Here is a 15,000-nt window from a genome sequence, read left to right on the forward strand (position 1 = left end):
CCCTGCTGATTGAGCTGCTGCCATCCCCCCCCATGTCACTCTTATGTAGTAACCTTCAAGTAAAGTGTAACCGAGAGCTGCAAAGGTTAATCAATTATTCGATTAGGTGTCAACTATTCAATTAATTGCCACCTATTCTGATAACTGATTAATCGGTTTGAGTCATTTTGTTATGAAAAAAGTCAAACATCTCTGATTCCAGCTTGTTAAATGTGAATATGTTCTAGTTTCTGATCAAAGATATTACTGAAGATCTTTGAGTTGGGGACAATACAAGACATTTGAGGACGTCATCTTGGGCTTTTGGGAAACACTGATCCATATTTTAGAGACCAAACAACTAACTAATTGAGAAAATAATCCACAGATTAATCGAAGAAGAATCACGCAAAAGCACCACTTTACATCTTGTGTTTCTTCTTCTTCTTGTGTCATTCAAGCAAGAAATAAGCAGAAAAAATGACTAATTGACTAATAAAATCTTAGTCGACTAAGACCCAAATGACCGATTAGTCGACTAATCGACTAAAAGGGTGAAGGCCTAAAATGACTATATATACATCATTCTATGGTTCCTGTAGTGTTGTGTGTTTATTTGAGTGCCTGTTTTACAGAAATGAATGTGTTTGTTGGTCGGACCTTGAGTTCTGGGGAACCTGACACCTCCATCTTTCCCTATTTTCAGACATTTTAAGGACTAAACGATTCATTGATTTATCCAATATACAACCAACCCATTAATCAACAATGAAACAAATCGTTTGTTGCAGCCCTAGTTCATTTTGTCTATTTTGTTACTTACGAAAAATCCCAGAAAGTCATCACATAGAGCTTTACGCCACGCAGCTACGAGCTGAGCGAGTTCTGTGGAAGTTGCAGACAAAAACCAGCCAACCTACAGACACATTCTGCAAATGTACCACAAATGTACTCACACAGTCAAAGCCCCCTCACACACAAACACGTAACGTTAGCACGTGTCCCTCGCTGGCCTTCAGAGCGACGCTCGCTCTCAGTCAGCTGAGCAGTTATCGGAGGAAAGTGATGCAGCGCTATTGATATCTGTGGTGGGAGACCTCGCCTTCTCTACGCCCACACATTTCATGACACCCTGCTTATTTCTAGCGCACGCCGGCTCATACATTAAGGGTCACACTCATTGGCATGCATCCACACTCTCTGTCTTTATTTATAGAAGCTTGAAAACACACACACACACACACACACACACACACACACACACACACTCTGACTTGGCTGTGCTGGGTTACATAACGGTGGCCTACTAAAGCAGCGCAGCACGTGACCTGCGTGAGATGATGTTGAACTCTGCTAAGGGTTAGGCCTGCCATCCTATTGCTCCATCTCTCTCTCTCTCTCTCTCTCTCACACACACACACACACACACACACACACACACACACACACACACACACACACGTCCCTCCCCTGACTCAGACTGACATCACTGCGGGCCTCAAGGCTGCTCTCATCAGCCGGTTGCTAGGCAACCCATTCGTCCACAGGCACAACCAACGCACATTTTAATCTGGGAGGCTAAGAGACAGGGATATATAAAAAAAAAAATAAATAAAAAAAAAAAGAGAGCGAAAAAACCCACAAATGTCCAAAAGGAGAAAATCTGAATGTTAGCACTGGTGCTGAGGCTAAGAGAGAGAAAGAGCTGGAGATTGTGCAAGAGTGCAAAAGATGGAGAGAGAGAGATAGAGAGAGAGAGAGAGAGAGAGAGAAAGAGAGAGAGAAAGAGAGAGAGAGAGATAGAGAGAGAGAGAGAGGGAGGGAGAGAGAAAGAGAGAGAGAGAAAGAGAGAGAGAGAGAGAGAGAGAGAGGGAGAGAGAGGGAGGGAGAGAGGGAGAGAGAGGGAGGGAGAGAGCATGTGTGAATCTAGGCCATGTTCTGTGCATCTCTGTTGCCATCTGTTTGACAGGCACAGAACAGAAGCAGGACCACCTTTCCCCTCCGCAGGCCTCTTCATATGACGCGGTGGTCTCTTTCTGCACGTCTCTTGCTGCCTACAACCTTATTGAGAGCCAAAGTCCCCTTTCTTCCCAAACCCAAACACAGTCTCCCACTCCCAGCGTGACGCTTGGTCAGGGGCCTTTGGCGTTAGTTACTGACGCAAAACATCTCCTTAAGCTTTTCCGACGGACGGAGGGGGCTTTCAACTGATCCCAATGTAATCCCATCTGCGGCGATATTTTACGCTCTGGGTACTCACTTTGGCGTCGTTTTTTTAAAGTGCAGGGTAAAAACACATAGTTAGGGTTAGGGAAAGATCATTGTGGGGTTACAAAATGTACGTTTAAGTGACATGTGGGACAAGAACGGGACATGAACCCTATTCTCCTTGGTCAAAGTCCTGTGTTGTTTGCAGCATCCATCATACACCTGCCTCCTTGCGCAGATTTTCGGTCTTTAATACTACTCGCTACCATTGCCGCTCTTCATTCAACGTTTAGTGGATGGAAATTAAAGGTGCGCATTTGCCCATTAATATTACATTACAGCTTGGTTACCCTTTAAGTAATTGGCGTGTGTGAGGGAGCGTTGGAAGGACACCCTGTGAATACTAGTCAAACTTTTGTCTCTCTCATGATCCATCCATGCATCAGTTTATGTATAGATATTATAGCTAGCTAGCGAAACAGTTAGTGTTGTATTAAACTGACAAACTTTACAAGTTATTCTTATTCTGGTGTTTCTAGGAGCTTCAGGTGCATGACCACCATCCTATTGGAGGGAGCAGTGCCGACCCAGATTTGCTCATAAGAATTTTAAACTTTTTCCTTTTCCTTTTTTTCTTTATATATATTATTTTAATCATTCTTTTTTTTCTTTCTGTTTTGATTTTATACATTTTCACACAAAGCACACCACATTTTGCTGGAGTATAAAGTGTGCTATAAAAGTATAAAGTTTGCCTTTCACTCATTTGGATTTGGACTGCTCTCTGGGGGATGACGTGCACGGCTATTGGTCTCTGGACCGCCCTCACAGGGCTGCGAAAAATAAGTTATGTCTCAAAGTGTCCATACACTCATGTCATGGTTGAGCTTTGGGAATGAGGGGGAGGAAGGGGGTGCTCAGCACTGATGGATAATAGATTTGTATTTGCAATGGAAGACATTCAATTCTCCCTCAGAGCCAGATGACATATGATCATGCAGATGAATAGAGGGGATAGACAGATCCATGCGTATTGACTCTGCCTCTCTGTTATGTCTATTGCATTACATTGGTGGAGGTATAGAATAGAGCTGAAGATCTTTGCCTTGTCTTAATTTCTATCATTTTACACGGGCTCGGGCATGCGCTCCGGGTTGCGCGGTAAATGAGCGGTCAGGTGATGCGTTTCAATTAGCGCGAAAATGGATGCTGAGGAGGTGAAACGGAGGCTGGCCTCTGGAGGACTTATTTTATTTCTTTGTTCCAACTTCCAAGTGGCCTATAGCCTACGTTAGTCATGAATAAATTATGTAAAAAAATGTATAAATGACTCATTCTTGATAAAAGACAAAAGAGCTGTGTGCGTGCGCACATTTGAATAATGTTGGTGTTAGTTCTCCGGACAGCAGCAGTCTCTTTTTTCTTTCTCTCCCTTTTCCGCCGAGTGGCGCGCGTGTGAAGGGCGTGTCCGCGCTATTCTCCGACATGCACTCTAACAACCACTGCTGACAGACGGCCTTTAGTACAGTCAGAATATAAACGGGTTCAGGCTTTTAAAAAGCTGTCAAATCAAAATGTACTTGTCGGGCTCTGGCCTTGTTGGGCCTAACTTTTAAGGCCCCGTCGGGGAGGACCTGAAGGTGAAACCTGATGCCCACGTTGCAGTAGAGGCTCCACACTCTTTTGATGCCCAGCAGATAGTCACTCTCCCAGTTCAGCTCCGGTTTCTCCCCGGAGATTCCCAGCACAGAGCGGGAGAACAGGGTGTCAATTTACAGCAGCATTTGGCTGCCATTGTCGGCACGTTCTTACGCAATTTATAAGGGCCGAGTGGGAAATACTGGGACCTAAACAATAAACCAACACATCCCCTCTTGTCATTGTTACTGAGAAGATGACGTAAAATACTTTTCCCAGATGGCAGATCATATTTGCAATAAACCTGACATGCGTCACAAATAGCATACAAAAAGTTCATAAACATCTCTGCTTTCTAGAAGTCATAAGAAACTTCCCTGTGCAACACAATTCTCTCAGTTCAGAAACTCATTGCAAATGCATGGCTTGGGGGGAATAAACAGTTTACTTTGAGAGGCTGCCAGCTTCATGCACCTGATACCTTAGCATCATAAAGCAGCTAACAGCACAAACAGACTCTTCCCTTTATAGGCAAAGCAACCTTCCGAACAAAATGGCAGAACAAGAGGCACTGAAGATGCCTAACGTCACACCATAATCACTGTGAGATTAAAAAGAAGGCCATTGTGATGAAGTCATTAACTGGGCTGATTCGTTTTGCATTGTGTATAATTTATTCTGCAACTCTGCAACATTAAAATGATTTTAGTATCATATATTAAATAGTCATTTTCCAGTCCATTTTTCCTCACGACACAGCCCTACTTAATGGTGCGATCAAGTGCACCTCGAGAAACTCAATCTGTGTTTTTAGCGGCCCTTCCTTTTGTTGTTAAACAGCAATAGATTGGTGAAATAAGTTATTGTTACTACATTTTAAATAAATCATTTAAATTTGACCATATGGCCTTAAACCGCCTACACATGATCCCCGGTAAAACTGCTCTGCGCTGGCCGTTCCATTGTTGTCCTATGAGGAGAGCGGTGCTGTCCAACTAGGCGGAGCGCTACCCCTGGCATCGCACGCCATTCGAACCTGCCGCCGAGCTTTGCGCTCAAAGTTCAAATTATTTCAACTTTGACCTCGTTGCTGACCTTTCAAGCGCAACCAATTCCAGAAGCAATGATGATGTATACCTGCACTGCACAATAAACAAGCCGGTCTTTAATGTCACCAGCTGTCTTTTAGTGCTCTTCTTTTTCTTTATTTTAGGTATCAATATAGGCACCATCTAGGCAGTGGCACTGTTTTAAAAATAGCATTTTGCCACCAAATCGGACAAAACCCGAATGATACCCAAACCTATACATTAGACCTTTTTTAATTGGTTTGAAGATATCACTCCGCCCTAAGTTTAAGTATGTAATTTCTACTTTTCTTGAATGACCGTGGTCACAAGGTTGTGTCAACACACAGACGGACAGGCAGAAACCAACAACATAACTTCCTAAAACCCATGCAGCATGACAGCGATAGATACAAATAAACACACAGAAGTGGAAACGGGGCTTTGGGCTGATGTGACAGCAGCCGATGGAACCTACCTGTGAAGATGAAGGAGACACAGAGGGCATGGAGAAAGAAGAGGTGAAGGAACTACAGGAGACTGGAGAAAATGGAGATGAAGATGGAGAGGCGTGAGCTGAAAATTAAACGAGTACAAGGTGTAAAGGTCAACAGATGGAAATGAGGATTACATGATAGTATGTGACGGGAAGCGTGAAGGAGGGTACAACAAGGCCGGACCTAAGCAGCTGCTGAGCATCTCACTGTAATTACCACAAATGGACGTCACTGTGTTGCTCTCGCAGTGTTTATTAGATCAGAAGGCACGGACACCCGGAGGAATCAACTCCTTCCCTCTGCTCTCTACACCTCTCTGATGAGCGATGGGACCATTCATACAAAATGCATGTGAGCAGTGAATTATTCATTGTGCTTTTTATTTCCCTCTCATACTGGAGGGATGTGAGTTTAAAAAACCATGAGCTGAGCTGGTTCAGGAGCAGGGTCCATCAAAACGTTGTCCCAGTTCCTGCAAATGTGACTCCCCGCGTTTCCTGAACAATCTACAACACGGCTTTGCAGGAAATCCATCTTGTTATATCAAATGTACCATCCCTTAATCCTACCTATCAACAAGTAAACAGCTTTCACTTTCATATTTATAGCCTGTAGTTACTGTTATCAATTTGAGCTGAGTGAATGATGTCTACACCTGGGCTGTCAATGAATATTCTAAATTCTAAAATATATTTGACTTATAAAAAGAAACAGACATTGATTGAGTCTATCCCGTCAGGAAGAGAATTCACAGCGAACCAGTTGATGGCGTTTCTATCATGCGGCTGCCGCTACCGGAAGTAAACTAACGACGTGGATGAAGAAGAAGAAGAAGAAGAAGAAGAAGAAGAAGAAGAAGAAGAAGAAGAAGAAGAAGAAGAAGACGCCAACGAAAATGTCTAACTATTAAAGACAACGAGATTCTGGAACTTCTGTCAGTAAGAGCCGATGTCAAAACATTATTTTATTAATATATTTTGTAATGGGTCGGTATGTCTATCTTTTAAAATACATGTTTATGTTGAAATAAATATACTCAAACAGGTAGTTATGTCTCCCATTGTGTTGTTTTGCCGTCTTATGGACATAATGCGCAAAAATAGATATTCGAATATATTCAAACTTATCTATCTTTTGGCCAGTTTTGACAGCCCTAGTCTACCAATGTGCTACATTATAAATAGTGGGTTTGACTACTCAGAGACACTCTTTAATCAGAACTTCATTGAAGAGCGTGAACATCATGACTCCATGACACACAGACCTCACAGACTTGGACTTCTACCACACTAAAAGCATTATTCAACACTAATCTCAACCGCAACAGAAATGATCAATGTGGCTGACTGAAGTTAGTAGCTGCTAGCATTTGCTGAAGACAACAGAATGTGTGCTTTTAGAGGAAGGTACGTGCTGGAACTGTTTCTTCTTCTGAGGTCTTGTCATAACAGAGAATTTGCCAGTTTTCGGCATCATCATGCCTGCAAAGAGACCTGCTGTATATAAAAAGAGTTCACCTCTGACAACCTGCAAAGCTATGCTCTGGAATTTGTGATATATATATACACATATATAAAGATGCATATATGTTAGGGTTGTCAATCAATTAAAATATTTAATTGCAAATAATCGCATGATTATCCATAGTTAACTCGTGATTAATCGCAAATTAATGGCACATAAAACAATATTTTTCAAATATTTCATGCTCAAGTGGTGTTTGAGACTCAACGGTGGTAACTCAACTCACGCTGACAGTACGTGCAAATAACTTAAGTCTTGTCGAAAGAAACCATCTGGAAGGGCTTTAAAACTGAACTTGCCATCCACAACGTTACTGCTGCATCGTTTCCTAAATTCCCAAACTACGAAATGGCACACATCGCAGAATGTGAGTTAATCGCGCGTCAATAAAATGTGTGGGGTTATCATTTACATAAATATGAAGCTTCCTTTCACACACAACTCAACAAGCTTTAACCAGGAGACAAAGTTGAAAAAAGTCGACACAAAACCAAACTCATAAGTATAATCAACGATGAGCATGCAGTGGATCAGCTGGTAGTCCCCTTTGTGATAGATATCACAAAACCCGGGGAAATAAAACCCAAACTATCTGAATGGCTAGATATGTAAATGAAGACATGAAATAAAACCCAATTTATCTGAATGGCTAGATATGTCAAGTATCCATGCGTGTGAACAGTGTGAACTGTGAACAGCAGACAATGCTACGTGCAAATACTGCAACTCGCATCCCGCCATCAAATCACTGTAGACTGTAAGGGGTTTGCTCAACCTATACGGAGAGTTCATTTCTTACACAATTAACATACCACTGAGATAGATTATTAACTTAAGTAAAAGATGAAGGAAGATCTGGGACTGACATATGGGGCATTATACACAAAATATTTTTTTTTTTAGATAAAAACAATTTGGAAACCCAGAGTCATTAAGGACTTATTACGTACCTTGTTCCGAAGCCCCCCCTGGTCCCCGTGGGGGAGTCAAGGCTTTCTCCTGGCTTGGCTGGCCTGTCGCGATTCATTTGCTGCAGAATGGAGCTCAGCTCGGTGATAACTGTGTTCTTGGAGTCTGGTGTGGATGGGGGGCTGCGCAGCTCGGGGGGCTGATCGCCCCACAGCTTGGATGTCCTTTGAGTTGGAGTCCTAGGAGGTTCAGAGGATGAAGGGGGAGGGGCCTGAGGCGGCGACCCATAGGACTCCGGGGGCTCTTCAATGAGAGCGTCATGATAAAGAGATGTTCTGTTGATGACGGACTTGCCCTTGGGTTTGGGTGGCACAGGGGGCCGATCCACCAGGAAGGCATGGCCGTCTGCAGTGGCATAAAGGCTCTCCAGAGCGCTGTCGCAGAAGCCTCCCTCCGATGACAGGGTGGAGATGCTGGAAACGGTGCTGGTGGTCTCCATGTGCTGAGGATCCCCGCTACTGCGGCTGTCTACCTCCTCGATGCCCGAGTCACCCACCCCTGACTCTGAGTCAGGTGGAGGGGGAGGATATGAGGGGGGCATGCTGTTTGCCACCCGCTTGTGTTGATCAGTGACAGGCGGTGGGGCGTGAGCATGGTATGGGGGTAGAGGGTGTCCCCCATTCCGTCTCTGTTGATGAAGCATCTCTGCAATGGCACTAGCCTGGTCATCAGGAATATCAATGCTGTTGGCAAACTCTAGCGGTGGGGGAAGGGGCTCTGAGAATTCAAAGTCCTCATCGATGTCAACTGAGGCCAGAGGGGGAGGGGGGATGCGGAAGGGCAGCTTTACGGGTTCATCCATAGACTCGCCTAAGGGAATGCTCCTCCTCCGTGATGAGGGTGGCTGAGGATTGACGGACAGTGTTGTAGCGTTGATAGGATCGGGTTGGTTGGGGTCCTTCAGCTCAGAAGGCCTGTTGCTGTCCTGCCCCTCCACCTCTTGGTTGTTCACCTTGTTGCTTGCTTCGTTGCTGGTGTGGACCATCAACAGCCCGGCTGACTTGGGCGGTGATGTGTCTGCCACATCGGCGGGCGCACTTTTCCTCTCCTCAGCTGCCTGATGCTGCCGTTCTTGCCGTGCCCCATCAGACTCATACTTCTGCTCCGTGGCCTGCCTCCGCAGACCGCCTCGGCCAGGCCGGCCCATGGTTGCTGAGGAGATTGCAGCGAAACTTGTCTCGATCCCGGAGCGTAGTTTGGTGTCAATAAACAGCGGTTGGTTGAGGTCTGGTTTGTGGCTTGGCTGAGTTGGGAGGGACTGGGCTTCGTGCTTGGGCGTTTGCTGAACCTGAGGAGGATTTGGTGTCTGATTCTGAGAATGGTTTTGTTGCTCCTTCATCGCCCGGTCACGAGCTGCCAGGGCCAGAGCAAGTGGAGAATTAGGATCCAAGGGCTTGCCGGTGACAGGATGGAGGTAGGTCCCATTGGCCCTGTAGTGGCTCTTAGGAGGAGTGGCTGGGAGACTAACAGGACTGTCCAGGTTGGGACACTGGCCTGTTCTAGTGTTTAGAGGTTCCCGTACCACTGTAGGCTCAGGAGTGTTGAAATCTGTCATGTTGCCACTACCACCCCCAACAGGGGGTCCAAGCTGTGATGCGAGAGGGGGACCCAATATCCTTCGAAGCCGCTCGTCGCTACTAAACATGCCTTCATCGATAGACTTTGAATGGCGAAGGCGAGGTGTTGGTGTGGGACCACTGAAGTCGTCATCCCCCATGTCTACTGACTGGAAGGCAATTGAATGCTTTTTTGCCTCTAGCCTCTTTTCCCGGTCCCGTACTGCTCCGGCAATAGCTGCCGCAAAGGGGTTGCTTAGAGACATAGGGTCTTCAGGACGCAAACCACAAACAGTGGGTGTCAGAGGTGGGTGTTCAGGGGTGGTGGGCTCGATCTCCATACTGCTACCCTGGCTGCTCTTTCCACTGCTGCTGGTGGAGGGCTCCTTAACGATGATAGTGGGGATGGGAATGGAAGAGCAAGTTCGTTCTACTGGCGTAGTAGGCATGGAAACCGCGCCCGAGGAGTTAGCTGGCATGCGACACGTTTTCTCGGGACTGTCCTCAACGTTGGGCTGCTTTACTAGCATGCCCTTCCTTCGAGCTGGTTTGGCTGGCACATACAGTGTCTTATTGCCCACCTCGGAGTAAGGGTTCTCCGGCACTGGTGTGCGCCCTCGAATGCGTGTGGTCTCAAAGTGCTCGGAGCTCTGGCGGAAATAGCCACGCCTTAATGTACCAACGTCGGTGGTCCGGCTAATTGTCTTCACTGCATTGGGTGAGTTCTGGGTGAAGCTGGGTCGTGTGGTGCCGTAGCTCTTGGGTGTTGGGGCAGCAGCTGAGTTGTAGTCCGGTGGCGAAGGAGGTGAGATGGCTGGAGGAGGAGGGATGTCTTCTGAGGTGTCGGGCATAGAGAGGCTGCGGGAGAACTTGAGTAGGGGAGGTGTGAGGAATCCCTGTTTCTCATCCTCCGATGTACCTTGGAGAAATTGAGCAGAAAGAAAAATTATGTGACGAGCTCAGGAGATTTGCTATTAGATTTTTCATTTTCAGCATGGCCTCCTCTTTACACAGCACGTCATTTATTGATGTGAGCTCTTTCTTAACCTTTATTTATCCAAGCAAGGGGTCTCTGATATTTGTGAGAGGAAAGATAGATGAGAAGAGTAGCTGACTAAAGGATGTTTGCTGCAGCAAGTGGGCATTTACTGCTGAGTTAATTTGATCAATTACCCAACACCACGAGTTGATATGGACTAAAATTAAGGACAAAAATAAACATCTATATTAAAGACAGAATGCTAAATTTAAAATGATTCAAAAGCAACCCGTTCTCACTACCAATTCGTAAAATACTGATGCTTGGTCAGTGGCCCTCAGGGTCAGACAGTGTTGTAGTCGAGTCACCAACTGTCGAGTCCAAGTCCGAGTGACCAAAGAAGAGTCAGAGTCGAGTCACAAGTCCAAAGAATAGTGACTTGAGTTGGACATGAGTCAGAGTCCTAACCAAGTGGTTTTACACTGCCCGTTGAAAAATGAAACCAAGGGGTCCTGACCAAGCTTGTTGACAAATGATGCCAAAGGAGTACCCAGGGAGTTCAAAAGTGATGCTAGTGGGTCCCTACCCAGAGCGTCAGTATTTGACGAGTTGGGAGTAAGAATGTGTTGTCAGAAGAGTAGCCATGGGGTAGTTATGGGAGCTGTGTACATCAAAAATGTCTAATTATGTCACTTAAAAGACCCAAATGGCTTGCACAAAGTGACAAGTTTATCTTACTGTCACCTTGTAGATGATTGACACTATTTAGCTGACACACCAGTGTCATCAAACAGGAACATGCCAAAAGTGCTTTCAATGCAATTATTGCAAAAAAGGCCTTTCATTTTTTGTTATAATAATAATGATGGCATTGCAAATCAAAAGCGCTGTGAGTAACATTAGCCTGCATGACGTCCCTCTAGTTCAGCAGTGAGAATGAGGTTTCAGCATAATGCTTAATGACTTCCAATATTATCGCCTCAAAGCACACTTTGCTGACTGGATCGTTCTAATTTATCTATAATTAGCTGCAATATTGCTTGAGCACACAGAGCAAGTCCTCTGAGCATTAATAGAATATTATGACTAGCTAAAAGCACAAGGTACTGGACATGGAGTTCATAACTGAGCTGACACTCACACGCCCTCCCACGCACACAAACTTTTACACATCATACCTATGGACTTTTGCTTTTTCAAAGTGCTCTTTTCAGGTATCCCCAGAAAGGCCCCAGGCACAGTGGGTGGCACCACTGCTACTCCCTGGCGGTCATGATACATGGACTGAAAACAAGAATGTGTTAATGATATACCCAGAAATACACATACACATACTCTTCAATAGCTCTCTCCTGACAGGCTGGTCTCATGAACCATTCGTACATATAGCTACAAAATTAATATAACACACTCAAAACCAAAACAAGACCACGACATATTCAGAAGATGCCATAATATAAACTGTTTAATGAATAACCTAAGGCTAAACGTTAATAATTTAACAGTTGTTTATGTATGTTCCACCTCTGCATGTATTTTTATTTTTTTTTTAGTTTTGGTCACCTACATTCATATCAGCTGCCGTAACCAAACAGCGACTGGATGGGCGTGGTTTGATTGTGGCAATCTTCGTATCAACAGGTGAGGTCTTCTGGGCGTGCGTCATCTCTTCAACCTTGTCTGGAAGATAAAGCGAGCCGTAATTCATGAGGGACAACCTTTGATAATAGCAGGACTGAAATTTATGCAAAGCCTTAGTTAGTTTCTCATGGGCCAAATGCAAGCTAATCATTCACAGTGACCCTTTCCTCTGCTTCCACTGACTGTGAATGAGACTGAAACAAAAAACAAACATTGAAAAACATTTTTGGGGTGGGGGGGGGGAGACAGGAGGACTTTGATGAAATGTGTCGGGCGTGTCCAGCCTTGCAAGCCGTGCAAGCTCTTTCCAAACAGCCGACTCAGCAGCATCATCCAACGCTCAGGGTTGTTCCCTTGTTAAATGTAAAATGAACAATGAATGTGAGGTCTGTCAAGTTTGCCGTTATCTTTCTCAGTTTTAGGCTACATCTACACTACTAAGCAGCATTTTGAGACAAAAAAGGATTTCCATCCACGCAAGAGTTTTAGCTCCAGTAGCAAAACTAATCCCCCGTCCATATTAACACGTCTAACAACGCATATCACATGACCATTCACACACACACACACACACACACTGGGCATGTTACTGCCAGGAAGCAGATGGTCTGACGTTACTCTGTGGTTGAAAATCATGGATGTATAAATTGAAAATACAGAAAAACACTTTGGAGAAACAACACAGAAAAGTAAGAGCAGGGGTTCATTATCTTGGAGCGAGGACGAGGTGGAACTGTTACTGAAAGGTCTGTAAGATACCTAACTGATAAGACTGACGGACGTGCGTTGTCGTTTCCAAAGGTCTCTGTTTGCGTCCGTCCAGACTACAAAGCAACCCCGGAGTTTTCACTCTGAAACGCTGGAGGAGTGTGGCCGCGAGGCGTAAGCGTAGCAAAAGATATTTGTTTTTAAACCAAAACATAGTAGTGTAAATGTAGCCTTGTTTTTTTTTTTTTCGGAGCCTGCAACGTGGGAAAGGTGTCAACGGCAAATTTGGCAGACTTGAACTTCCCTCTGGTGTGTGATGATGCCATCAGACAGAGTCCACCTAAAAAGGGTTTAGCTCAGAGAAGCTACATGCTAGCCCTGATCTGGCCTCTCACTGTACTGTGTGCCCTCCCTGGCTGGCTCTGTCTACGATGTAGAAAGCTTCCATGCATTAGGGGGAAGGATTACTTAGAGTGACTTGGAAAACAATCCTCTTCTTCTGCGCATCTACACACAGAGGAGAGGAGTGGGGAGGGGAGAGGAAAAGAGGAAAGGGTAAAGGAAAGGAGCGTCAATGACCTTACTACAGTTACAGCTAAAACACACACACACACACACACACACACACACACACACACACACACACACACACACACACACACACATACATACATACGTACACAAAACGGAAGAAAAATGCACATTTCCTTGCTCTCCCAGTTGGATTGCTGCTACAGCATATCAGACAACATGAAACACAGTTGCCCTGGAAACCTATCTGAGAGTGAAACATTTCCTGGAATAAACCTCCCACTGTTCAAATACAAACACACACGCACACACACACACACACACACACACACACACACACACACACACACACACACACACACAAGAAGGCACACATAAAGAAAAGAAACAAACCTTTTTAGATCAGGTAAAATGAACAAACATTGACTTACAGCAACAGGGGGTGTTTTTTCCCCACATATACACATACACAAACTCACACACACACACACACACACACACACACACACACACGCACACACACACACACACACACATTTAAAGTAATCTGTAATTCCTCATCAAGGGTCTGTTGCTATGTTTCATTGTGTTTGATGAAATCAAATGAAGATCGAAATTCAGAAATGAAATAATGTGGGTTTTGCTGCTGTTCGTGTTTAGGAAAAGCTGAGGTGCAGGACTCCTTTTAATCAAAAGTGTATAATGGGACGACTCAGTCAGTAGCCACAAAGTGCAATATCGTCTAAACCGAGTCCGAAAGAAGAAGAAACAATAATCAGAGACAGAGGAGCTTAGACATCTTTCTGTTCGACATTAAACCATGCAGGAACAACATTCAGAACACGACGACGTTCAAAACAGCTGTAGTCAAAAACACACTGTAAACCATGCAAATCCACTACGGGTGTAACACCATTCGGTTTGCATGTCAGACAAATCAAACTGTTAAAGAAAAAAAACAAAATAAAGTGTCAACAGTGTTAGTTAACCACAGTGAGGTGGGGTGAGGAAGGTATGTGACATAAACCATAAATCATCGCAAATACTGGATCAGAATTAAACATGCCTACAGTGACTTACCACCTTTCTTTTTCCTTAGAGTGGCTTCGGAAGGGGGGGGACAGAAAAAGATTTCGGAATCTTTAAAGCACCAAAACAGACTTAATGCTTCTCACAAGACGAGCAAAAACGCACTTGTATTGGAGCTTTGTTTAATATTTGCACCAAAAAAAAGTCTTCAGTCAATGTATTTTTCATCTCTTTAAATGTGTCCTCCTGCAGCAGATGCAGATGTTGTTTGCATCCCCAAATTTACATTCAGATATTAAAACACGAACACACTTTAGACGACACAACGCTACCAAGCACAACTACTGCTACTATAAACGTATACAAATTAAGAATGAAATGCAAATGTGTCAGATAAGCAGCTCTGGAGGAAACACGCTGGCCAGGGGGATTTTTTTCTGTCAGCAATTTCCTGCAATAGAAGCAGACTCCCTCTCCTGTCATTCATTTATTCATTCACCTTTTCTTTTTTTTTCTTCTTTTTTATCTCTCCGCCTGCTCTTTGGAACACCGTTGACACAAAGCTGCAAATACTAATGACCGAGCCTATAGGGCTGAACGATTCATCGTTTTCAAACCCAAATCGTACGGTGGCCGACAGGGGCAAACGCACTGCAACTTAATGAAACACACGC

General features: G+C 44.6%; 1 protein-coding gene across 1 annotated transcript in view; it reads right to left on the reverse strand.

Annotated features, from left to right (window-relative positions):
- The window catches only part of shank2a (SH3 and multiple ankyrin repeat domains 2a), a 295,254-nt gene that overhangs the window by 16,639 nt on the left and 263,615 nt on the right, over positions 1 to 15,000 (reverse strand). The window contains exons 19-21 of the mRNA XM_078255689.1: positions 11,985 to 12,097; positions 11,596 to 11,701; positions 7,864 to 10,357 (exon numbers count right to left, since the gene is read on the reverse strand). Coding sequence (XP_078111815.1) covers positions 7,864 to 10,357; positions 11,596 to 11,701; positions 11,985 to 12,097 — 2,713 coding nt within the window. The remainder of the gene's footprint in view (positions 1 to 7,863; positions 10,358 to 11,595; positions 11,702 to 11,984; positions 12,098 to 15,000) is intronic.

Source organism: Sander vitreus, chromosome 1 (genome assembly GCF_031162955.1).
Source record: "Sander vitreus isolate 19-12246 chromosome 1, sanVit1, whole genome shotgun sequence".
Classification (NCBI taxonomy): domain Eukaryota; kingdom Metazoa; phylum Chordata; class Actinopteri; order Perciformes; family Percidae; genus Sander; species Sander vitreus.